Source organism: Dermacentor andersoni, chromosome 1, assembly GCF_023375885.2.
Source record: "Dermacentor andersoni chromosome 1, qqDerAnde1_hic_scaffold, whole genome shotgun sequence".
NCBI classification, from domain to species: Eukaryota; Metazoa; Arthropoda; class Arachnida; order Ixodida; family Ixodidae; genus Dermacentor; species Dermacentor andersoni.
In genome coordinates, this window is record NC_092814.1 from 170,371,970 (window position 1) to 170,397,043 (window position 25,074).

The 25,074-nt window shown below is 46.7% G+C and overlaps 1 protein-coding gene across 1 annotated transcript in view; it reads left to right on the top strand.

Moving 5' to 3' along the window:
- dre4 (SPT16 homolog, facilitates chromatin remodeling subunit dre4) overlaps positions 1–25,074 on the top strand; it is a 170,454-nt gene that overhangs the window by 25,693 nt on the left and 119,687 nt on the right. Inside the window, exons 7-8 of the mRNA XM_050195378.3 lie at positions 7,229–7,380; positions 22,679–22,945. Of these exons, the coding sequence (XP_050051335.1) occupies positions 7,229–7,380; positions 22,679–22,945 (419 nt within the window). The remainder of the gene's footprint in view (positions 1–7,228; positions 7,381–22,678; positions 22,946–25,074) is intronic.

Below are 25,074 nucleotides of genomic sequence, written 5' to 3' on the forward strand. Positions count from 1 at the left end.
CTTAGTGGTACAGTGCAGTCCACTTATAACGATATCGAGAAAGATGAAAAATATGATCGTTATAACCGATGATCGCTATATCTAGACTGCAGTTATTAAAAAACAACTTAAAAAAATTAAAAACGCGGAACATACCTTTGCAGCTCTGAACTCGAATTTGCTACTTGCTTTAAAGAATGGATGATGTAGAAAGTAGGCTGTGAAAAACAAAGTTAATTTCTAGCACCAATGACCGTGTCAAGGGTTAGGCACGCCGAAATAGTCCGATATCTGCACTTGCTTTTGCGGCAGCTTCAGCTTCACAACCGCGGTGTGCATGGATTCCAGTGGCTGCGCAAACACTGGCAGCAATCCTTTAGCATGCACAAAATCAATTAAGGAGTCGATCGACGACAGTGCACTTCGCGTGCTCGAAGTCGGGGTCAAGGAGCCACTGTCAATCTCGTTGTCACTGTCGCTGCTGCCGTCGCCACCGTCGCACAACTTTGCCGTCTGTCGAGACAGCAGATCTTCGGCAATCGCCTCGTCGGTGACCTCATCACAGAACGAGGCAGCACTGTCTGCAGTTAAAAACTCCTCCTTCGACGTACCACCTGTGTCACCAGTAGGAACGAGCTCCCAGAGCTCGGTTATGTCAGCAGCTTCCACCGTGTTGATCTCTGGGTTGGGGAAGTTCGTTCTTGCGCACAAAGCCCGCCTTTTTGAAGCAACTGGTGATGAACCACTGGTAAAGCGCCTCCTCAACAGCGGCGTGCAAAGGGTCTCTAACCCTTTTCCGCTGATCGGCATGGCCGCTGATAGCTCCTGCCTTCACAATCGCGGTGCTCCCGGTTTTCAAGATGGTTGATATCGTTAACTGGGCGAGCTCATACTTCTTCACAAGGGCGCTCACGTTGAAGCCGCATCGAGAGTCCTGAGAATCCATCTTCGTGTCAAGCGACACAGCTTTGCGCTTTGTCGGCGCCATCTACGAACTGGGTTAAACCGTTGGTTGCACGCTGCTTCAGTGGCGTCAGTCTGCTATCGCGAGAGAGAGAGAGCCGCGGTACATAAAGATGTGCGGGACGGACGCCACCGCGCCACTTTGCTTGTCCCTCTTTTTTTTTCTCTCTCTCTTTCGGAGCAACTGTGGCCGACGCGCATGAAGCAGCTAGCGCCATCTTGTGGCGCGCTGCGCCTACTCAGGTACTCTCCGGCATAGTTTCCTACAAAAATAACTAGAGGGAACTCTGGCGCTGCAGTCGTTGTCCTACCATGGGAATGATGGGAAGTACATGGATTTGTCTGATCTTCGTGCTTGTAGATTCAAACATTCTTGTGGCTTTGTATGTTACGCTATATAAATCTTATCGTCGTATATTTCAGCGCAATCTATATTCTTTGAAGTGCAGAAGACGCAGGGAACGCATACAATTGCTATTAATTGCAACAATTGAGCTTGTCCAGGTGGCCAAATCGAAACGCGCCAAGCATCTCAAGGCACTGACATGCCCGCGATAAATTCATAAGGGCGTTTCATTAGCTTGTCGATACATGCGTTCGTGGCCTAATGGTTTCAATATAAGGCTTCTGTGCTAGAGTCCCTGTGTTCGAATCCTCCCGTCGGGCAATTTTAATTATGTTTAATTGTTTATTGCACAATATACTGTTGAAAATGAGTTTACAAAGTCACAAAGCCGGTTTGAAGCCAAAAGGACGAAGTTTAGGCAAATCCATGTACTTCCCATAATTCCCATGCTAGGACAACCGCTCCCATTGCAGCTCCTGTAGACACTAGCGCCAGAGTTCCCTCTAGTAATTCTTGTAGGAAACTCTATGCTCTCCTGTGCGCGATCGGCGCGGGATGTGCTGCGCGGTAATGGCGGCAGATACGAACTTACGGAGGTAAACATCGCCTCGTCTCGACATCGTTCGCTTGAGGGAACTAAGCAATGCAAATGTTACGATTATTTGGCACGAAAAACGCCGTCCAGACGGCAAAATTTTGATCGTTATATCCTATATGTGGTGAATAACCCATCGTTATAAATGTTTTTTTCCCCATATACGTAATGCATAAACTGGTAACGAACTGGTGAAAAAGTATGGTTTGTCGAAATCGACAATATCCACGATACTAAAAGAGAAGGACAAAATCTACAAGAGTGCCGCCACGGACTCCGCGACGAGGAAGCGCCTACGGAAGGCCACATATGCACACGTTGAAGACGCGCTTCTAAAGTGGTTCTTTGATACTCGAGCACGCAATGTTGCCATCAGCGGGCCGCTGATGTTGTCCAAAGCAAAGGACTTGGCGTTCCTCCTGGACGTCCCAGATTTTTCTCCTGGCAATGGCTGGCTCCATCGCTTCAAGCTCCGCCACGGAATTATTTTCAAGACCATCAACGGCGAATCGGCATCGGTAAGCGACGAAGACATCAACACGTGGATGTCTAAAAACTTGGCCCGTGTATCAAGTTATGCTGAAAGGGATGTGTATAACGCCGATGAAACGGCGCTATTCTATCAAATACTGCCTGGCAAAACGCACGCTATGAAGGCTGACAAATGTGCTGGCTTCAAGCTCAGCAAAGTTCGCATAACTGTGCTTTTGTGCACCAACATGGATGGAAGCGATCGATGCTTGCCATTTGTCATCGGTAAATCAAAGAGGCCACGTTGCTTCCGCACATTTGTACCAGTGCGTTACAGGCATAACTCGAAGTCGTGGATGACACGCGAGTTGTTCGCGGAATGGCTTATTGACTTTGACAGCAGCATGGCGAAGAAAGGGCGCAAAGTTCTGATTCTTGACAACTGTACCGCCCACCATGTCCAAGCTGTCTTAATGGCAGTTGAGTTGCTTTTTCTGCCGCCAAATGTAACTTCAAAAGCGTAACCGCTAGACATGGGTGTAAAGCGGCCTACAGGCGCCGTGTTATGCAGCGGATGCTGATTGCAGTTGATCGCCTTGCTGCCAATGTGCCTCTGCAGGTCTCGCTGTACTCGGCGATAGAAATGATCAAAGCGGCGTGGATGGAAGTGACACCCGAATGCATCCGGAATTGTTTTCGCAAGGGCGGCTTCGCTGACGCACCTGAAGCAGGCATTGAAGACACTGAACAAAGCCAGCCTGACGACGACTTGTGGCGACGCGTTGTTGACGCTAACCTGGCCGGTTGCGATCTTGATTGGCAAGATTTTGTTGATGTGGACGACGCTGCTGAAGTTGCGGAGTCGTTTTGCGACGAGACCGCCGTCCGGGAAGTGCGGGCATCAAGCGACGCCGAAGCATCGGACGATGACAACGATCCGTCGGAGCTAGCACCCGTAAGCGCGACCACAGCAGTGAGCCATATTGAGGCACTTAGAAATCTTGTGTATTTTAAGGTCTTGGGTGACGAACACATCGCAGCTTTGAACAAGCTTGAAACCGCCGTCATTGGGTGTGCTCTGACGAGGCAGACAACGATCACCAATTTTTTTTCTCAATAAGTTTTTGTTTTGATTGATGTCAATTTTTTGTGTGTGGCCCACATACCACGAACTTCTGGATAGAACGAACGAATTCCGCGTGACGCTCAGGTTCGTTATAAGCAGGCTCAGCTGTATATCGACAAGTGTGTAAGGCTCGTTTTATGACAAGGCAGCCCAGATATGGACAAAAGAAAATTTGAAAATTGGACAAAATAGTGACCTTGTTTGTGTTGCATACGGATTTGTGCTGCTTAGTCGTCCTTCTGATCAGCTACCAACTTGCTCAGCTAGTAATTTCAATTTTAAGGATATATAGTGTTGATGTAGTACAGCCACCCAATTCTTTATTATCACGTGAAAGCTGAACAGATAATGTGCCAGTGCCTTGCTTGGAACAGCCTATAAGATCATACGCCACGACTAGCATGAGCTTATCCTTGCACACTGTCATTAATGCATGAGGATACACTGCTTGTGCCATATATTAATAAAGATTGGGTGGCGCTGTGCATTTAACTTGTTTAGCGGATGAAATGTTACGACAGGTAAAACTTGTAGCAGATAAAATGAAAAATGAAGCCAAGGGCAGCTTCGGGGGAGGGTGAACTCTTTATTGAAGTGCAATATTAACTGTGAATTAGTGGTAAATTTGCCTTCATCTTCATCTTTTTATATAACAATAAAAGCAAACAGCAATTTGAAGTTGCTTGATTCCTACTACAGTCGACGACCAATAATTTCCGACCGATTTTGTTCATAGTCGGCCGCCAGTGGTTGTATTTTCTCAGCGTGATTCGAGGCTTCAGTGAATAGGCAGAAGCCTGCCTCATGCAAGGCCAGCGCCTGGTAAAACTTCAAGGAAAAAAGAAAAAGTGCAAGCCTCACAAGAGTAAATAAACGAGGTACAATATACAGTCGACTACCGATCATTCGGACTCCGTGGGGAACATTAATAAGTCCGAACTATTGAATTTCCGGGGAAAAAACGAATGTACCAAAAAAATTTTATTTACGTTTTAAGGCGCCCGTGCAAGGAAGAAGTGATCGATTCATTGCTGCATGCACTTCCGCTTACGGGCAACAAAGTCCACCTACATTCTGCCAGTTTTCTGTTGTCTCTGTATGCCGATGCAAGTACTGGAAAGGCTTGAGTCAGATCTGCATGTGAAGGCTCCAAGGCACACAATACATCATCATCACCTTAGTTAAAGTCGCTGTTTGACAATGGGAGAACTTGCTCAATTGTTTCGTCATTGTTCAGCTTGGCGCACGACGACACCGCGCTGTAGACGTCTGCAGTCTTCAAATTTAACGGTGGCAGGAATCGGCACACCGCACCATAGCAGGTCATCAACGATGTCTGCATTTAAGCTCTTTGTGGAAGGCGGCAATTGAGGCTCTTCAGTTGCGGAGTCAGACTGCAAGGGCACTGTTTGTGCCATTTCACGCGCACTGTCAATAACTTCATGAGAAAGACTTCTTGGAGCCAGTAGAGCTCTGTCTGGAACGCATATAAACAAACAAGCTCAGACTAGCGGGACGCTGACGAGAAGGCAAATTCAACAAACAAGAGTGGGCCATGCACGGTGGTGCCAGAATGGATGTGATCATAGTTTCTCACTATAACACCTAGAGGGAAATCTGGCAACACCGTCTATGGGAGTTTAAGGGGCGCTGTGCCGTCATGGGAATGACGGTATGTATGTCTGCAAGGCTTGTGTTGGCTGGTGTTGTAAGAGGCTTCGTTTAAACATGTACAGTCAAACCTCGATATATCGAACCCGGATATATCGAATTATTGCGTATATCGAACAATTTCTATATCACATGGAAAATCGCATGCATTTTTAATTCTTTATTTGGAACGGGGCCGGATGTAAAATGGATATATCGAACTCCGCCGCCCCAGACCAAGTGCGCTCTGTTGACAGGAGGCGAGCTTTCCCGCAACACTCTCGAAGATAGCGGCGGCGTGATCGGCGTACCAGACTGCTGCGTATACGACAGCTGCCCACATCGGTTGCGCCGAGGGCGCCATTTGAACGTAGCGGCGTACACACGCGGCGGCTTGGAGCCAGCACGGCCGCCTCGATCACGCGCGCACGGCGAGGCTTGCCCCCGCCGTGCGCGCGTGACCGTGGCGGCCGGGGAGCCAGTTGGAGTGCTTTGTCGGTGCTGAGCCACACATCATGTGCATTGCGGACTTCGCGTTGGCGGTGACGACAGCACCGGAACAGTGGCGGAGTTAACAGACGTGGATATCGCGGCAGAAGTGACTGCTGAGCGGCCAAACGAAGACGCTGCTGAGGCTGATCCAGCAAGCGCTGATGTTGCCCCGTTCCCGACTGCAACTGAGGCTGTAACTGCTTTGGCCGTTGTATGCCGCTACTGCGGCGCAATAGAAGGCACTGGACTGTCCCTTGTGGACCGTTTGGACTATGTTGAGGACGCCGTGGTCAAGCACGCGGTTGCCAATATGAAGCAGGCTACGCTGCTTCAGTACTTTCAGCGAACAAAATAAATACTTTGTTTGAAGCTTCATGTGAGTATCTATTGCGCCACGATTGGTTCATTGATTGATTTGCGCTAGTTTTTGACGCGTTTTCTACGTGATTTTATATATCGAATTCCGGCTATATAGAACTATTTTGCGATCACCGCGCTGTTCGATATATCGAGGTTCGACTGTATATGGCAACACAAATAACACGTTCTTAGAGTAAAATCTTAAAATTTTTCCATTCACGCATACTACATCTTCCAGTGAAGTGTACTCACCTAAAATGCATAACCAAGCGAAGAAAAGCAAGAACAGACGAGAAACTGTTCCAAAGCGAGCACGAATCTTGTCGTCTGTCCTCCAAATTTAGCAGCCCACTGATACTTTTTAAGTTTCATATAATTGTACATGCAATAACAAGTTCTCATAGTTAAACAACACATGTTTTTGTGTAATAATAAGGCTAAAACAGCTTTTTACGTTCTGTTTTAGTAGAAGATTAATCATTATGACAGACGGAACGGTGTTTGCCTGGCTCTCCGAGAACGATGTTAAACCGAAGTCGCAACATACTGACATTCCCATGTATACCACAGCGCAGCAGCATCAGATTTCCCTCTAGGTAATATGGTAAGAAACTCTATGGACGTGATGATTGCGATGTTGACGCAACCTCACAATTCAGGCAAAGCCTCCAAGATCTGCATTTGCAGTTAAATCTCTGAGGTGTAGTGCTGTGACCAAAGCAAGGCCTCGGGGATTACCATATAGTGTGTAATCTGAGGCCATGCTTGATGTCTTGTCAAGATTGCCAGAGGAGATAATGGCGGCAAAATTGGGATACACTACGGCCACGGACGGAGTCCGGATAATCGAATGTAGAGCTGATGGCTGTCCGAAATAATGGTTTTTATACATTAAGTCTATGGCGCCATTGGCAGTGCTGCGAAGTTGTCTGAATTACCCAGCATGTGTGGATTATCGGTGCACACTTTATCGGTCGGCGACTGTATAATACAATATTTAATGCAACATTTCCGAAAGTACGAACTTATACAGAGCTTCCTTTTTGCACAAGGGCAGTAAGTTACTGCTCCAGAGCACTCTTTTCTTGCCCCAAAGCCCAAATTTTTCTGCTCAAAAATCCTATATTTCTGCTCCAAATTGCAAACAAACATTCATATCAAAATTTATGGGGATGCATCTTCTCATAGCCATCCTTGTTGTGAGGGGTATATTTTTGAAATGATCTGAATGCTTATATAATTCCAGAAAGTGAAACACTTCAAGCTTGCTGAGGGTGTGGATCAGGCGTTCCAGGAGAAGAAATACCTGGGTGGTGTGGATCCATCTCAAGTGGACTCCTGTTACCCGGCGATCATTCAGTCTGGTGGCAACTACAATCTCAAGTTCAGCGTAGTCAGGTTGGTCTATACTGTGGGTTTAGAATTGTGTTGCAAGCGTCATTAAGCTTCAGTGTCTTATACCCCTGACACACGGGCGAAACTAAAGTCCTTTCCAGTAAACCCCTTTTGCTACTCTGAAGGACCCTTTGCAGAAAGGAGTTGCGCCGATGACACACGGCACCGCACTGAACTTCTTTAGGTAGTTCCTCAGATGAACGCCGCAAGAAAAATAGCACTGGCTGTTAAGGGGGGACACCCCACTTAAACTTTTATTTTTTATTTGTGGCCACAATTTGATAAAACTTCCATCACTTATGTATTTTGACATGCTGATTTCAAATATTCAATTGGTTTTCCCATGCAACAAGTACTTTTCAAAATATAAGCAATTCATGTTTTTTTGTATGGACTAATTTGGAGGCAAGTTCTCTCTACAATGCTGGCTGTTAATGAAGGAGTCTGGCACATCAAAATGATGTTGAATGATCAGAGGTTGCAGTGCTACAAGAATGAATGTTCTAAACTGATTTATGCCGAAGTTACAGCATGTCAAACTTTTGTAAGCAGAAGGCATTAGTGAAGCCCTGGAGAAATTATTACTTTTTCAAAATTTCTGTAATGATGTTTGTTCACCTTTTAGGCCTACTGCACTCCCAATTTGTCCACCTTTCTGATGAAAAAAGAATTATTGCAATAAGATGAGTAGAACCAGAGATATCGTCACTCCAAAACTACACTACCATCAAAAATGTCGTTTTGAGAAAACGAGAAAAAAGGAATACATTCACTTTTAATCAAAAGTGCAGAAATAATTTTGCATTACTTTGCAGTGAAAGTGGCTAAAAGCCACCAGGAATGTAGTCGCTCTGACCACGGCCACCCAAATGCGGCAAAAACATCGTTTAGCGCCGTTCGCCGATTCCTGGTGTCTTGCATCGCGCGCGCGGCGAGGTTGTTCACGAGGGTCGAGCTCCATGCCGACGCGATATCGCCGCAACACGCGCACGTGATAACAATCTTTATGGCGAGGCCAGATTACCGTTCGCTTTTGCCTACTGCGACGCTGCCGCCGCACACCTTGTACTTGACATCAGTCCGCTCACGGAGTCCTACTGAGGAAAGCGAAGCCTACCTCGGCGTCGACTGGCGCGGCTGCAACGCCGTCGGCGCGAGTGAGCAAATCCAACACCCGCGTTGTTGCTGGCGTTGACGCGAGAACTCGAAGTTTTTTTTGAGCATTCATCTCCCTCTGCAACAAATCCGCACGCTGCAACATTGCAGTGTCACGCCGAACGCGGCCGCTGTCCGTAACGATTTCACTCATTTGTGAGCTGGCTAGGCCTACTTCGGCATCGTCCGCGGTTTCGGCATCATTTGCGGTTGGCGGCGAGCTACTCTCGATGCTTTCAGAAGGAATGGAGCGCTTTTGAAAGTTATAAGCTGATCGCTTCTTCTTTTTGCCGAACTTGTGCCTCGTGGCAAACTTTCCCGGTGGATCGGACATCGTTGGGCATGGTGCCAACAAACCTACGAGACGCGCAGTCGCGTCGCCTGCGGAGTGGAGCAGACGATGGGAACCTCGCGCAGCCAACCACAGCGCGCGTTTTTGGTCACGTGCGCTAGTCAACGAATCGGATCGCGCGTTCGGGCTTTTTTTCTCCCCGGATTTCAACGTCACTGGCGTACCGACGGAGTCACTTTTGGCGGGAAATTAAAGAAGGAAGGCTCCTCTTTCCAACGAGACCAAGATGGCTGCGATCGAGCGCGTAGAAAAAGAGCTACGCGCCGCGCTAAAAAGGGCTGTTTTTGCGCGGAATTCAGCTCACAGTGATGTTATAAATTGATATTGCGGACGAAATACTCTTCCCCGAGATTCGAAACTTGGTGAATTAAAGGAATATTAGCTGTAGATATCGAAAATTTCGTTTTCAAAAAATCGATTTTTTCGCAATTTTTTCGCCGCAAAGAGCCGTGTCCCCCCTTAAAGCCACAAGAGAGAAAACATTCTTAAAAAGCTGCGTATTTAATTACACTTAGCTACCGTAGAACCTAAAAATGTATTTTTTTCATTGTTGATGGCTAATAATGCTTGTAGTCGTTTATTTTATTCGCGTTTTTGCGTTGTTAGCAGCCATTTAACTTGGTCCAGCAACTATGTGCAGCAGTATTCGACATATTGTATTACCGCTAGCAATTAAAGCATTTTCGCAAGGTAAAAAAAATACCTATGGGCACCGTAGTTGCGCGGCAGGTTTCCTTCTATTGACGAGTTGTGCACGCTGTGTGCGAGAGTAACTCCTTTTCCGCTCGAAAAGTAGTTGCGCGATCTCCTTTCCCGAAAAGGACCTTTACCGTAAAGGAGATACTCCTTTGTCGTGTGTCACTGCACTTGAACGCCTTTCCGGTAGATGTCCCCTTACCTAAAGGACTTTAGAGTGCCCGTGTGTCAGGGGTATTATACTTTGATTCGCACCTGCCAATAAATTTTTCTGAAGTTTATGGATTTAGGCTCATTCTACAATTTTATAAAGGTTGCGTCAAATACCAAGAAAGATTCTGTTTGCGAAGATGTTTTAGAGGTGTTGAAAGATGGAGTAGAACTAAGTTGCAAAGTATGCATACAGTGGAACCCACATTATAGGACTTATCAACAATGAGGTCTTAGGTCTATAATACAGGGTTTCACGCAACAGAGTTGCGAGGAGCTATTGCACCGAGCAGGGTGTCTACCAACTGGGAAAAGTGGGAATTCTCAGAGATTTTAAATAGCCTGGAAATATTCGGGGGAAACACAGGGAATTGGTGCTTCTATCAGGGAAAATTAGCTGTAATTTGATTGAAAGTGAACGAGAGTCGTGCTAATACTGGCTCGAGTAGTAGAGGAATCGCAAAAAATTGCCTTTGACGCCATGTTGTCAGCTGGAGGAGCTGCCAGTGTACATTCAACGACAGATTTTCCGCATACCTGACTTTTGGGACATGCCCAATAATTTTGATGGCTTTGCAGCACCACCACGTACCCTGTAGAGTCAATGTGTAAGAACGTATGAAATTTCGGATGCAAGAACCCTTCGCCGTCAGGTTTTATGGACTTTTTTGCCATGACTGCAGGTCTGAAACTGCATTAATTAAAGCCACCACCGCTGCAGTTTTGATTATCTTGCTGCCTCGAACTAGCACTTTCGCACACAGATTCGCTGGCAGCCATAGCCACCACCACGTCAACGCTAGGCCTAGCTATTTCGATGTTCGCTACTGTTAGCAATTCGCTGCTGATAGCAATGGCACCAACTCAGGCTTTGTAATCTTGCCAATAGTTTAGAAGCTCGGACAGCACAGCACATTGTATTATGCCTGTTTTCGAAAGCAAGCTTCACCTCAATAAGCAGGTGAAGCATACGCGAAGTACAGTCAAACCCACTTATAACAATACCGCTTTTAACAATATATCAGATATAGCAATGGACAGCCGCGGCACCGTCACCTTTTCAGTGTGTTCTATGGTAAAATAAACCGCTTATAACAATGCTATCATACTAGATTGTCGGTTATACCAATTAAATGTAGTCATTTGGAGCCAACCGTCACAGAAAAAAAACGCGCAAACGCAGCGACCACGCCGGCCAAATTACTCCGCCAAAAGCGCGCACGTGTATGTGGAGCCGCCCGCACAGGGGCGGCGAAAAGCTCACGTGACGACGCATGCGAGGAGAATGGGGTGAGCAGGAGAAGCAGGAGAAAAGACGGACGCTTTCCTCTGGGCAGAGTAGGAGAGGGAAGGAAGGCATTTCTTTTGTTGCTTTTGTATCGGCGCGCGGGGAGCAGTCCATTCTAAGGGTGTGCCGCTTGTTGAAAACGCGTCACGGCAGTTGAGTGTGGGCTGCCCCATCTTTCCCATTCTCCTTGGTTCCTGCTTCACCAGTTGCACGTGTTCCGAAGGCAGCGTACTTTGCCGGGGATATCAGTGATGCGGAGTATCGCGAAGCTACTGCCGATGGAGCCATTACAGAACTTTGGTCTACGGTGCGTGGTGATGACGGTGACGCGGAGGGGCTTCAAGAATTCTTGCACGCCGACGATGCAGTCGCGACAAACGAAAAATTGACTGACGAGGCGATCGTTGCAGCAGTCACCGGCGCGGAAGACGATGACAGCAGCGACGACGAAGATGAACCGGAACCTGTACAAGTTGTGTCTCAACAGGAGGCGTCAAGAATGATCGATTCCCTGCGGGACTTCATTTTTGCAAAAAACATTTCGCTCGGACATGTTCAACATTTGGATGCCCTCCAGCCTGGCAGAAGGACATCGACAAGATTGCCGCGAAGCAGTCGAAACTCGCCGATTAGGGGTTTGTTTCAGCAAAGCAGTGAGAAGTGCAAGCTATTTTGCCCTCATTAAATGCTCTTAGGTATTCGTGTTTTTGTTTTTTTGGGGGGGCGCTAAGGGATTTTCAAGCTGAGAGGCAGCCGCGGCAAGCTTCTCGTATTTTTTACAAGGCCCCTTTCGGGACCACCAAAACGATGCCTCGGCGGAGCTGGCATGTCACTTGCCGTTTGTGACCTCTCTTTGCAGTTGTTATGCTTTTTTTCGTGCAACCCGTTTATAACAATTATCGGTTATAACAATGAAATTTTCATGGCACTTGAACATTGTTATAAGTGGACTCGACTGTATTCCAGTTTGAGCATGTGGCCAGTTTAAGCATGTGACCAAGATGGCGAGTCATGATTGGCTCCAAGGACCACGAGCACTAAAACGACGAAAACAGCCGCCATTTTGTCTCGCGACTGCGACGCTGGATATGCTGGCGGTCCGACAAACTTCCGTTCAGTGAATCGATACGGGCGGAAACCTAAGAGACGCAATAAACTTCTGAAAGCAACTCCTTCGTCGCACTCGGCACAGGATACCCAGCAGCTCAAGTCGTACTGCTGCCCAACGTCGCCGGTTCAACTGCTTTGCTGGGTCACGTATTTCCACATGCGCGTTACACTCGCATAAGAATTGGACACGGCTGTCATAACTGAAGAAGAAGTGGATAAGAGCACGTGAGAAAGCTAAGCTCAACAAGATTGCATCTACGATGGCCATGATGCGAAAGATACGTTTTGTTGAAGATCCGACCGCCGATAGTGCAACAGCCTCGGTCGCAAAGCCCGCTACTCTGTACCTTGTATTGGACTTGCAGCAATGAACAATATTCTCGGCGTTTTCTTGTGTAATATTTGTGGTGGTTCTGCGTAGCTGGTGTGGGGCGATCAGGAGTGCGGTCTTGCTACTAAACTGACTGTGGTTTGGGAGATCCGCGGTTAAGTTGCGTCGGGATGGAGCTCGCCGGGAATAGAGGGCCCGAAAACGTGGAATCCTTTTGAAGCCATAGACCATGTCATAGACCGGCAATGGCCAAACGGCCATGAATTATACCTAGTGCCTACTGATAGCCTTTGATGCTGTTTTTTCAAACTTTCTTTCAATATCAGTTCTGAAATGTTTTCTGTTGTTTTCTCAAAACCACAATTTTGATAAGGATGCCATGTTGGAAGTGCAGTATCCCTGCTTCTACTTGCGCTATCACTGTAAATGTTTGTTTTTTTCTTTCCAGGAAGCTAAAGCTGTGTAGAGTGCAAATATGCAAAATGACTATTGCGTTAGAAAATTTAAAAAAAAAATGTTTTTTTTAGCGGTTAAATGAATTTTTGTCACTAAAGTTTGCAGTGTTCCCGTTTGATATAAAATTGGGTTACAACACCATACTTGCTTATTTAGCACTCTTTGTGAGTTCCACATCATTTTCATATGTCGATATTTATTATCCCATGTGTAGTTTAGTAGATAGCTCACCTCCAAGCAAATTATGCAATAAAGCTGAGTGTCTTCGACTTCTGGAAAGTTACTTATGCTTCAAGAAAACTGGATGTATATTTAAAGCTAGCACATTGAAATACATGAACTCAGCAAGTTTCATCAAAATCGACGGCGAAGGTGTGTTATCCCTGACATGATCATGCGGTTCACCATGCCTGGAAGAGCGAAGAAGTTCCGATCTCTGCATCATTTTGGCTGTACGCGAAAGCAGGGGCAGGAAGCATGTTGATGCTGGGCATCGGAGAAGTTTTGGAGGTATGCGCCTGTGACAAGGCCGCATTTGAGGGGCTTTTGTAGGTACCGGCAACGGCACGGAAGGTTCAGCCTTTCACTGAGGCGAGCTGTGCAGCGACGGCGTTAGCTCAGCCTACCGCTCCTTACGTGATTGTGAACCTGAATTCCCTCAACTTCGTTCTTCAAGTTCTGCGATGTGAAACGTGCAGCGAAGCAATGCATCTAGTGAGGGGTGATCGCGACTACAGCCTCGCAGTGAAGCTGATTCTTGTTAGCGACAATTGTGGAGACATCGCACCCTGATGGTGCTCGACCAGAGCTGATCGTAAAAAGACATGCAACCCATTTGACATCAACGTCAACCTCTTGGCTATGTGGGCGATGATGTCTACAGGAAATGGCCAGACAGCCATGAATGACGTAGTTGCGGCAATGGATTGTCCCACCATGGGATGCATCAACCCACTTTTCAACACCATTTGAAGCGAACTTTGGAACTTGCTGCCACGCAAGCAGCCGAGGTCGCTATGAGCCAGTGTGCAAACAAAGTGGCCACACTGTATGAGGACGTATGTTTTGGTCATAGAGGAAATGTAGCAGGGTGCTATGACGGCACTTTTTCTTCAAGAAATAAATGGTTTTTATGTACATGTGTCTGAGTGAGTTCACCTGACTCTTTAAGGGGGGACGTGGCTTTGATAATCAACTTCCTTATTTCTTCATGGATTTTGATGAAAATTGGCACAAATGTTTAGAATGTCTCCCTGATGCTTCCATAAAAGTTTCAGAGTGATACCTTGAGAACATTTTATTAAATTTGATTCAGCAGAATGTTTCAACCTCAAACATTGTGAAGAGCCTGGGGAACTTAAAAAACGTGATAGAAGGCTTGTTAAGTACTGACTGCATAGCTAAATGCAAGCTGAAGGTCATGACATTCTTGCTTTTTTTTTTTTTTTCAACACAAATTTTTTGGAGTGTCATTTTTTGTTACCTTCGTATCAAGCACACTTTCGGGGTGAACGAATAGCCACATCATAAATTTATTAAACGTCAAGGCCCTCAAGCAAGAAGAATGTCCCGACCTGCACTGTAGCCCAAGGAACAAGACAAAAAAAAAAAAGTCAGAATAGGCCAAACGGTAGCAAAGAAATCAGCTCCACAAACTGAGCAGAAAGGCAAAAACAGTTTTGAGAAAAAGACCTTCAAAGTTTTGCCTTGCCTCCACTCTTCTAAAATGCACCAGGATTGTATTCCTTGGTGTCCTTAGCACAGCGGGGCTTCTTGGGCATGTGGCCTTTCAGCTGATGTTCTTTAGATGCCTTTTTTTTTCGTAGGGCATCCTTTTCTGCAGCTCTTTAAGGGAATGCTTTCCTGGCTTCAAGCCAAGTGAGGCACAAAACTGTGTATGCACGAAGCGTTCCGGCGTTGTACTTGCAGACTGCCTCACTGCGATCAATGAAGCATTTTGCTCTTTTGTTAGAATTGACTAAATGACGAAGTGGAGACTCTCGGCTGCATTCTGAGTCTTCTTGCCTTGGCAGCGGCTGAGTAGCTGAGGATCCGAGAGGCGTTGATACACAAGCAGCAACGCAGCTGAAACATGTGTTGCCAATTTGTACTTATGTTCTGGCGGAGCTTTACCTTCAGCTTCTGCAGCCCAGTGTCTGCACCAGCTGAGGGGTCCTCGAGGGCAAAGCTCATGATGAGCGTCTTTATCTGTTGAAGTGATATGACAGAAGGTTGCCATTATGGCCCTTTGCATATCATCTACTTCAATATTGTTATGTATGGCCATGCCATAATAATTGGTGAGCTTTTTGATTAGGTCTTGGGTCAGGCCGCCCTTCCCTCCAATTGGTTTACTTCTGCTTTTTGAGACAAGTGTTCGCAGGGCTGTACCCATCCTCTTTTTCACGTGATTGATACAGTCCTACTTGTTGAATGTAATGAAGCCATAAGCCTTGCCTTCACAAAGGGCCTGGAAAGTACGGCTATCCCCATCACAAACAATATATGTGTAGCGGAGGTCATTCCTTTCCAGTGACCTGAGCAAGATCAACGCTGCCTCGACCTCCATTTGGCTTGAGTTTGCATCGGTGTTCTTTTGGCACACGGGATTCTCTTTCCATTCACTGTAGCCTTCGTTTTCTTTCGGCCCAAGCGTGCATCCATGGCATCTGTTCGAGAGCACAATGCAGTCAAGCACCAGACCAGTGTAAAATTCAATTACAGTAAAACCTCGTTAAACCGTACCCGCTTAAACAGTAGTTTCGTTTTAAAAGTAGTAAAGTCAAATCCCCGACTCAGCGGCCATTGAACATAATGTGTTTCGTATCTGCATAAACCGTACCAGCTTATTGCGTACGGATCGCTTAAAACGTAGCGTTTCAACTTTTCGTCGCGCGAACACGGCGGTGCGCCGTCTCCATCGGGCGGCCCGGCAGAACAACAAGCTTCAGAGATCGGAACGGCCTCCAAGCGCCCTGTGCGTTTGCGCGTGAAGCCACATCAACATCATTTCGACCCCGTGCCTAAGAGCGTTATGGCGTCGTGCAAGCGAGGACTCGCGTCGTTCCGAAGCTCGGATAAAAAAAGACGCCGGGTGCTAAGCATAGAAGAAAAATTAGACATCGTCCGTGCTATCGAACGTGACACGAATAAGTCTGCGCCGGCACGCAACAGGGATCTGCTGTTGACTACAGTATGTGGCATTTGGAATGCGAAGAAGTTGCTCGGCAGCGCTGCTGCGACCGCGAAGACATGTCGGCTACGAGGTTCGACTTTTCGCCATCGTTGCCTGTGTTGTTGCCGAAGTGTCGACTAGCGACAGTGATAAGGACGATCCGGAAAGCGACAGCACGGGCGATTCAGGCCCGACAGTGGCATAAGCTACACGTAACGTCAGCCTCATGAATGCAATCGTCGCGACGAGAACAGGAGCGCGATAACGTAACTCTATTCCAAATGAAAAGTATTCCAAACTCTGGCACCCGTCAATGAAAAAGGCGCCCCCGGGACTTCTGCAGCACTACTGCGCGCGTGCACGGAGAATACGTAATCCCAACGAGGAATCTGCCATGCGAGTGTTTGCCGAGAAGAGGGGGCTGGCTGAAAAGCTGGCACGCAGCTTCAGTAAGTTTGAGGCCGCTGTCGTCGTCGTGCTAGGCCGCCGCGGCATCAAACGAAAATAACTTTTGTCGCGCGAAGTGAATAAATACTGCATGTTGTTTCCCCTTTCATCGCACTCTCTCAGAGTTCGTTTTCAACAGGTAAATGGGCGATCTCATGCTATTCGGTTAAACAGTACTACCGTTTAGCACGTACTTTTTCCGAGCTCCGGCCAACTACGGTTTAACGAGGTTTCACTGTATTGTGCCCACACCAATATGGGATGCATGACCACGTGTCATCCATGTCCCGTCGTAGACTACCGTCACATGTTTTGTGAATGCCTGGTCCATTTCGTTGTAAGCTTTCCGCACGGCTGCCACAGCATCAGGAAAGAGACTTGCCGCAGCCATCTCACCAGCAGGCCTGAATTTTGATTTCAGATGTCTTTGGAATGTCTTATGGTGCAAGCCTGTGTGTGAAACGTTCATTACTGACCAAAAGTCAGGCAATGCAGTTGCACCTTTGCCGGTGGTTTTAATTGCTTGCATTGCACGCATATTCACGTCAAAAAAGCCTTACCACTCTCTACTCGCAGCAATGACCATTCACTTGTAACAATGCCGAAGGCATTGCAGGTCAGTAGCATTCGTGCAGCCAATCCATGCCTTGTTTCCAAATGAACAGTCAGTCCCGGCTGAGAGCATTCTTGGAACAAGGCATTCTTGTACAAAGCATTCAATGCTGTGACCTGCACAACCAAAAACTCATCCGCCAGCTCCACATCGGCACAACTTCCACTCTCACCTGTGAGCTTCATTTTTCTCTCGGTCGCCGAAACAGAACTGAGTGATGCTTGCAGTGTCTCGGCTCGCCCACGAGAAGCTTCTATCGATATGTAGTGCGGTTCCAAGTGAGCCTGAATTGTACTGCTGAATCTCGACTGCGTTTCATCCACGCGCGAGGTGCTTGGTCGCGAGTTCGAGTCATCGGCGTGTGAAGTGCTTGGTCGCGGGTCCGAGTCGTCAGTGCTCGAGATGCTTGGTCGCGGGTCCGAGACGTCGGTGCCCGAGGTGCTTGGTCACGGGTCCGAGACGTCGGCGCGCGAGTGAGACCAACGGGAGCTACAACATAGTTACAATTTTATGGTTGCTCTATGGCCCTACCCATAGCTTTTTGCTATCCTGCGTGTGTTCGCTTTTCGGAGGGGTTTTTCAACATTTTTGAGTTTTACAGTGCACGCGACACTCATGGGGAGGGTGTCGATAGTTGATGGAAGCGCCGCTGTTTCCATTTGCAGCGGCACCCTCAGCATGGCGGCGCTTGCAGGGAGTATCGGTAGTTCATGGAAGAGCTGACACCGCTTGACTGCTGGCTATGTGCTACTTCTATGCTTCCTCAGTCGTCATGAGTGCTCCAGGCCTACTAATCATTTGGCACTCATTCACAGCAGCGTTCAAGAGGGCTGCCATCCTTTACTGCGAAGAAACAAATTGCTGTGCAACGGGTTGCGCAGCAAGTTCTATGTTTCTGAACGGGTGGTGCGAGAGTGGCGACTGCAGCGAAGTGAAAGTTTCACCTGTGACGGCTCGTGAGGAATTTCCCACGTGCCGAAGTCTGGACGCCTTCCGGAGCTGCAGGCTAAGCTTGCGGCATACGTCGCTGAAATGCGTGATCGGTCCCTGCCAATCAAGTGCGACACGGTCATGAAACAAGCTCGGATCTTCGCCTTTTAAGGACCTGCTCCGCCGTGAGTACGAGTGGCTGGCGGCAGAAAACCGCGAAATTACGCCAACCGGACCTGTCAAAAGAGCCTCCCTGACGGCTGCGTGTGGTTGGGTGCATACAGCGTGGGCTGCTGTTCCACAAGATGTCGTGGTTCAGTCGTTTGCCAAATGTGAAATTTCGCTGGACAACGACGCGCTGTGCAACCGTAGTAACGATGACGATGGCAGCACTAGTGAAGATGAGTAGTCCAGTGACCATGTCAGCTACTAATAAATTTTCTTTATCGAATGCGCCCTCTGGTATGCTCTCCTTTTTTTTTTCCTGTCACGCAATATGGGGGGGTCGACTTACATTCGAGTCGCCTTACAATCTTGTAAATACGGTACCTCATCGGGTACTTCTTCTCTCCTTTGCACTGCGACCCTTTGAAGGGCATCGTCCGGTCTGGCAGGAGCTGATGAAAACATGTGGTCTCATCCGCGTTGAAAATATTGTCTTCAAAGTACGATTCAGCCACCTCTAGAAAACGATCATTGCGCCGGGAATCTGCGCCTTCTCTATCAGCAGCCTTTTCCTCGCCCGAGACTACCTACTAAGTTATTCCGTTCCTTTGGCGGAAATGAAAAAGCCAACCTGCACTGGTGTCGAACCCAGTTATTTCAAGTGCATCAGCAAGCTCGTGGACTTTTTCTTGGAGCATTGGGCCAGACACTGGAACGTTTTGCAGTCTGCCATCTTTGAACCACGTCAGAACAGCTTGGTCCACATTTCGAAAGTTTCCCAGTCGCAGCCGTTTCCTCATAGGAGCAAGTTGCGATTCCTGGTGAAGCTCAACAATCTTGTCTCGGTCTTTCAAAATGGTCGCGACGATCGATGGGGCTGTGCCACGCTATCTGCACACGCCGATTTGCTTTTTCCCTGCGTCAATTTCCTGCAATACATCCAATTTGTCCTGCAGCGAAAACTACTTTCGCTTCTTGGCGGTGTGGCTAGTTGCATTCATTGTTGGATCTTGTGTGAATATCGCCAAACCTTTGTCGTGAAGTTCTTGAAATTCGTGGTAAAGCAGTTGGCACTCGACATGGTGATGATGATAGCTACTGCACTTGCGGTTTGTTTCACACAAGAGTTGCAGCGTTGTTACTTTAGTCGAATTCTTTAGTTACTTTAGCCGAATTCATAATACTGATGTTCCTCAGTTATAAAGGGGAAATTAAACTATGTGCTCTATTGAAATTCGTAGTTCTGAAATATTGAAAATATAGGCAATCTGGTGGGGATTTTCAAAATATTCGTAAATTTGAGAAATTCGTTAATGTGGGGTTCGTAGTAACAAGAGTTAACAGAAAAGGTTTCATTACATCATCTCTTCCTAACGTAAGCTTTATGTTCGTAGCACACATCGTTAGCCATTGTCATGATTTTAATATTAATTTTAATCTTATGCAGCTTACAGTGAATTGTTTTTAGGCTTTTTTAGAGCCATGGTACATCTACCATATCCCACTCGCCTAATAATTTCATGCATAATAGACAATCCATTACTATATGTATGGTGCTCTTTGGCCGTAGCTGGCCCTTGCACCATTAGAAACGACACGTTCATTGGCAGGTGTTGGCTTTGGAAAATTGAATAATTTCTGCTAGTTGTCTGTTCTTTCCAACCTGTGCCTTACTATACTGCATCAATTTCCCATAAACTCGGAGGCATTTGACCATGTACTAGTCGTCACTCATCACGTTTGTTGTCGAGCTGTAAACTCGGGATTGGGGGTAGAACCTGCAAGAGTGCACCCTTGCTGTTTGCAAACCCGCACTGCTTGCTACTGAGAGGCTGGCTTTTCTGCAAAGCTTAGAAGTCCAGTGTCTAAGTGTGTTTTACAGGTGAAATTTTCGCGAGCAGCGTGAAATATTGCAAAAATCGGCACAAAATCACACTTTCTTAGATTAGACAGAAATAAAGCTAAGAACCACGTTTGCTCCCGCACAGCCAGCAATATATTTGATTTGTTTCAAATATTCGTATCCAATCAAATGCAAGCCTTTCTGAATTCTGGGTGTTAAATTTCATAAAAACCTAAGCTGGACAGAGGACATAAATAAGACGTGCACAAAGGTTGCACGATCTGTTGGCTTGCTACAACGGATCCCATGCTGCGTGTCTGTCGGGCTTCTCAGAGAACTGTACTTTTCATTTGTGCACTCGCATCTTGGCTACTGCCTCTTAGTATGGGGAAATGGTAATAAAGCAGATAGAAAAATTGGCAATACTGTAATGGCGAGTCTGTTCAGTTGCTTAACTTCTCAAAACAATGCATAGGATCTTCTGTATTAAAGATGTGCTACAACATTCCTAATATTAGAGAATAATATTTGAAATTTTCGAATATTTGCACAACCCTACTAATCTTTCAAACTCTGCATATTTTCCTTGAGGGTCCTTTTAATGGGAGACATGGGTCGAAAAACGGCGATTTTCATTAAAAAAAGTCAGTTTTAGGTTTTCGACTGTTTCAACAAGATTGATCCCTCCTCTTTCATATATAAAGGAATCGGCTGTAAATGATCGGGAAATTATAAACAGACTCGGTGAAAGCACTCGAGGTGGCAAGAAAAGGTGCAAATCTGGCCCATTTACCAGCGCGTGATGCGTCAAATCGTGCCGTCACAAGCCATTGGGCTTGTGCAAGGCAGTAGGCCTACACTTTTTCTCTCCGAGGTCGGCTTTGCCGCGTCACAATCTCCCCGGGAAGCAATAATAAAAAAACATTTCTCCGCCGAAACCAAGCGCTTTCGCTGGATTTCTAAATCACGTGGTGCAATTCCAGCCACGCCATTGGCTGCTAGCGAGCGATGCGGCCACAACTTCTCTGCTCTTTCTGCGGCGCGCAGCTCTCTCGACATGTTCCCAGGCTTTCACGCATTTTTCTGCTCCTTGTTTCGATGGATCCCGTGAAGAAATGCGATTTTCGATCTCGAAAGTATCGGTCGAAGCGCAAGTTCAAGGGGACTCACGGCAGTCAAGTGGCGTGCAATGGAGACATCCGCGGCAGCTAAGCCTAACCTCGGTGACAGCGTTTTTTGACAGTTCAGAGCCGGCCGGCCGCTCAAGATTCGTTGACAGTGCAGACAAATTCGTCAGCACATCGGAGAAAAAGTAGAGAATCTTCGACAATCAAGATAGGAGCGGCGAGGAGACAGCAAGCACCTTTATCTGCGAGACCGGCGTCGTGAATGTGAGCGCCGCGGCGTGCGGACGGCGCCACCGTTTTATCCGTGAGTTGGCCAAAAAACGGAAAGGACTCGCGTCGTTTTTGGAGTTGCGTTGCAACAATGCAGTGTGTACCACGTTCGTTATCTCGTCAACCTATTCGTCGCGGCGTGCATCTCCGGCAGACAACGCTAACGGCGAAGCGCGCCCTTCGGCCAGCCCAAGAGAGAGTTTCGGCGTGAATATCAAGGCAGTGGTTGCGGCGCACGCATTTAAAGCTGGACACAATCAACTCGTCCGATTTTGTGCAGTTCTTGGTTTGCCAAAACTGATGCACCATAAATCGTTCACCGCCATAACAAAGAAAGTGCACCTTGCTGCTACAAAAGCAGTGGCTGATAACTTGGAGTTGGCTCGGAAAGTAACAGCACAGGAAGTGGGTCAGCATGGTGCTCACAAAGACTCTATGAGAGAACAACATACGGCGCAGGTGAATTCTAAAGTTGTGCACTGGATCTAGATACCCTGGCCTGCATTATGCACAATTTTTATGTAGATTTCAGCGCTACAACACAAATAAAGAACTTTTATAACTTTCAATCGTGTTTTTCTCAGCTTCATATTTTTGGCCAAACATGGCTTTTGTGCACGACATTTGATGTACTTATTGTGGTCCAATCAAGTCCAAATTTGGTGTGCATCATCTTTAAGGTGTGTAGAATGCACTTATCTAGGTTTTAGTGCAATCAGTTTATTTTTAAAAATGGAAATGTTCAATACCCTTGGGTACCAGTCACTGAAAACGAAGCATCAGATATGAAATACTCTCAAAATGTTGCCTGTCAAGGGAATTGCATTATCTTGGTTATTAGCACTCACTGGAGTGCTAGGGACAAGAAACGCCATCTTGCACTGCTATATCATGCCAACTGCTAGGTCCAGTAGCTGCACAAACATGCACTGTTTCTCACTTATGCATGGCACTTAGGACATGAAAGCATAGAGAAATGCTAAAACTAAAAACAGATTTGTAATGAGGCTATCAAGCTATATAAGTGGTACAATTTCCATTTGCCTAGCGATAATATTTAAAAAAGAAAGGTTTCTGAGGAGTGTCTCCCCTTAATCATGTTGGTCTCTCTCTCTCTCTCTTTCTCCACACAGTGACAAGAATACGTTGCACTTTGGGGCCATCACTTGTGCATTGGGGGCCCGTTACAAGTCTTACTGCTCCAACATCGTCCGCACGCTGCTGGTAAATCCTAGCCAAGAGCAGCAGGATCTCTATGACTTCTTGTTGCAACTTGAAGAAGAAGTGGTTCTTGAGAAACTTCGAGATGGAGTTAAGCTGTGTGATGTGTTCGCAGCTGTAATGGCACGCGTCAACAAGGACCACAAAGAGCTTGCTGACAAGATGACCAAAAATGTTGGGTAAGTGACCCACTCGTGTCAAGTTGGTTTGAATTCTCTGATGGCACCTGTCATAGTGGCTGATGTCCGGGGGTGTGGTGCATACTTGGCTATGAATAAATTCGTATTAAGGTACTTGTACTACAGCATCTTGCAAATTTTAGTTATTTTCCATGATAGGAATATCACAAATATTTTAGATGAGATCTATTTATTTAATAAGGGCACAGGGTAGGCCCTATACCTCCCATGTATTTTGAGCCTTATTTAAGACCCATTTTCTCAGTAACCACTGTGCATAGCACATTCAGGTCTGTTTCATTTTATTCGCAGTTATGTCTTCTTGCAATGGAACTAGAACAAAGATTATTTTTTAAATATTAGAACTGTTGCAATTTTTTTGCGAACACAGCGAGTGTTTTCTGAAGAAAACAGTTAACGAAAAATGGACTATTGAGTATACTTGTACCATTCTAGTTCAGCAGCTGTGCATTGCTCTCTAATTTATGCTGGCTAAAAATCGGCTTTCTGTCATTTCAAGTTTTTATAATAATGGGCAAATGTAAGAAAAATTAGTTTCAGGATATTGAAGATCATAGAGAAAAAAACATGTTGACCATTTTTTCTTTTTTTTTTTTTCAAATACAAGATGAACCGAACAATTTGCCTAATAGCCACCAGCCATATAGTCATCGTCAGATTCAGCTTGTTTTGTGAGGCATCGCCACGTACCCCGTAGCCAATGTATAGAGCGTCTGAAATTTCGGATGCAAAAACCCTTCGCCGTGCGATTTTCCGGACTTTTTGCCACGACTAAAGGTCGAAACGTTATCTAAGCCACCGCTGCCGCCATTTTGATTATCTCGCTACCTCGAACGGGCGCTCTCGCATACAGATATGCTGGCAGCCGTAGCCGCCACTGCGTCAACGCTAGGCCTAGCTTCTTCACTGTTCGCTACCAAGATTCTTGCTGTTTGGTGCCGTATGTTTCATTGAAAGAATTCACCGCTGTCAGCAATGGCGCTGTCTCCGCCTTTGTCCTCACCAGTAGCTTCGAAGCTCGGAAAGCACGACGCGATGCACTAGCGCAGTTTCCGAAAGTCAGCTTCACCTCAGTACTGCAGTGTTACGTAATGAAGCACGCAGTATGTATGTCTTAACTACACGTGTGCACTCGCCGTCTCCTGTCATAGTACGAGCACTGATGTACTTAAGTGTACTAGCATGCCTGCAGAGCTCTTTCGGACGATTTGAGCCCTTGGCGATAGTAAAAGGCATGCGTTCAATTCGGACGTTGACTCTACTTACTTGCGCAAGGCTAGCAGGCTCCAAAATGGGCTCAAATGCGTTTGCTTCATACTTAAATTGCATACAATAGCACCACATTATGCTTGCGTGGGCACTGCTATTTTTGTTTTCAAAAGCAACCAAGTGCCAGAAATCATGGCCACCATTTTGTTTGTTGGTTGCTTGTTAAAATTGGCACGCATGCCGCTGCCGACATGTGACGACGGTTTTTGCACGCCTAAAGCAGTGCATAATGTGTGGCTCGGTGAGAAAAATGCAGCAAAAACAATGAAATACACGTCCACCGACATGGACTTGTTTATGGCCCTTGAGAATGGCGGCTTCAGCGTGGACTGCCCTGCATCTGGCCGTGATTGAGTGATCGCCCGAGAATGTGTCCCTTGCCTCAAGAATGCTGTTTCCATGCTACCCAACAGGCATAGAGTGCAGATTTGCGCGAAGGGGCCATAAACTCGCAACTATCGTTTTGGGGACATGAGATAAGATCACTTGTGCACTGGGCACCGGACGCGTCGGTGATTACGACCGACAGGGTACACTGGAGAAATATTGCTCATGTGGATCGCTGTTGCTCCGTATCCAGTGCTGAGTTACGCAAAATCTCGCGAAAGTGACCTTGTCTCCGAAAGCAATCAACCGAGAATACCACTCCATGGCACTGCCGGCAGTGTGGTTCTGCAGCCTCGAGCAAGTCTTGCCAAACAAGGCTAATGGAAGTTTGAACGTAAAGTTTTGTTCCACGATGCATTCCCTATCTGTGCTATCTCATTTTGCAACAACGAAATTCTCACGAAAGTGAATTTTTTCGCATTCCCCGCTGATTTCGTGATTGTAACGTTCAA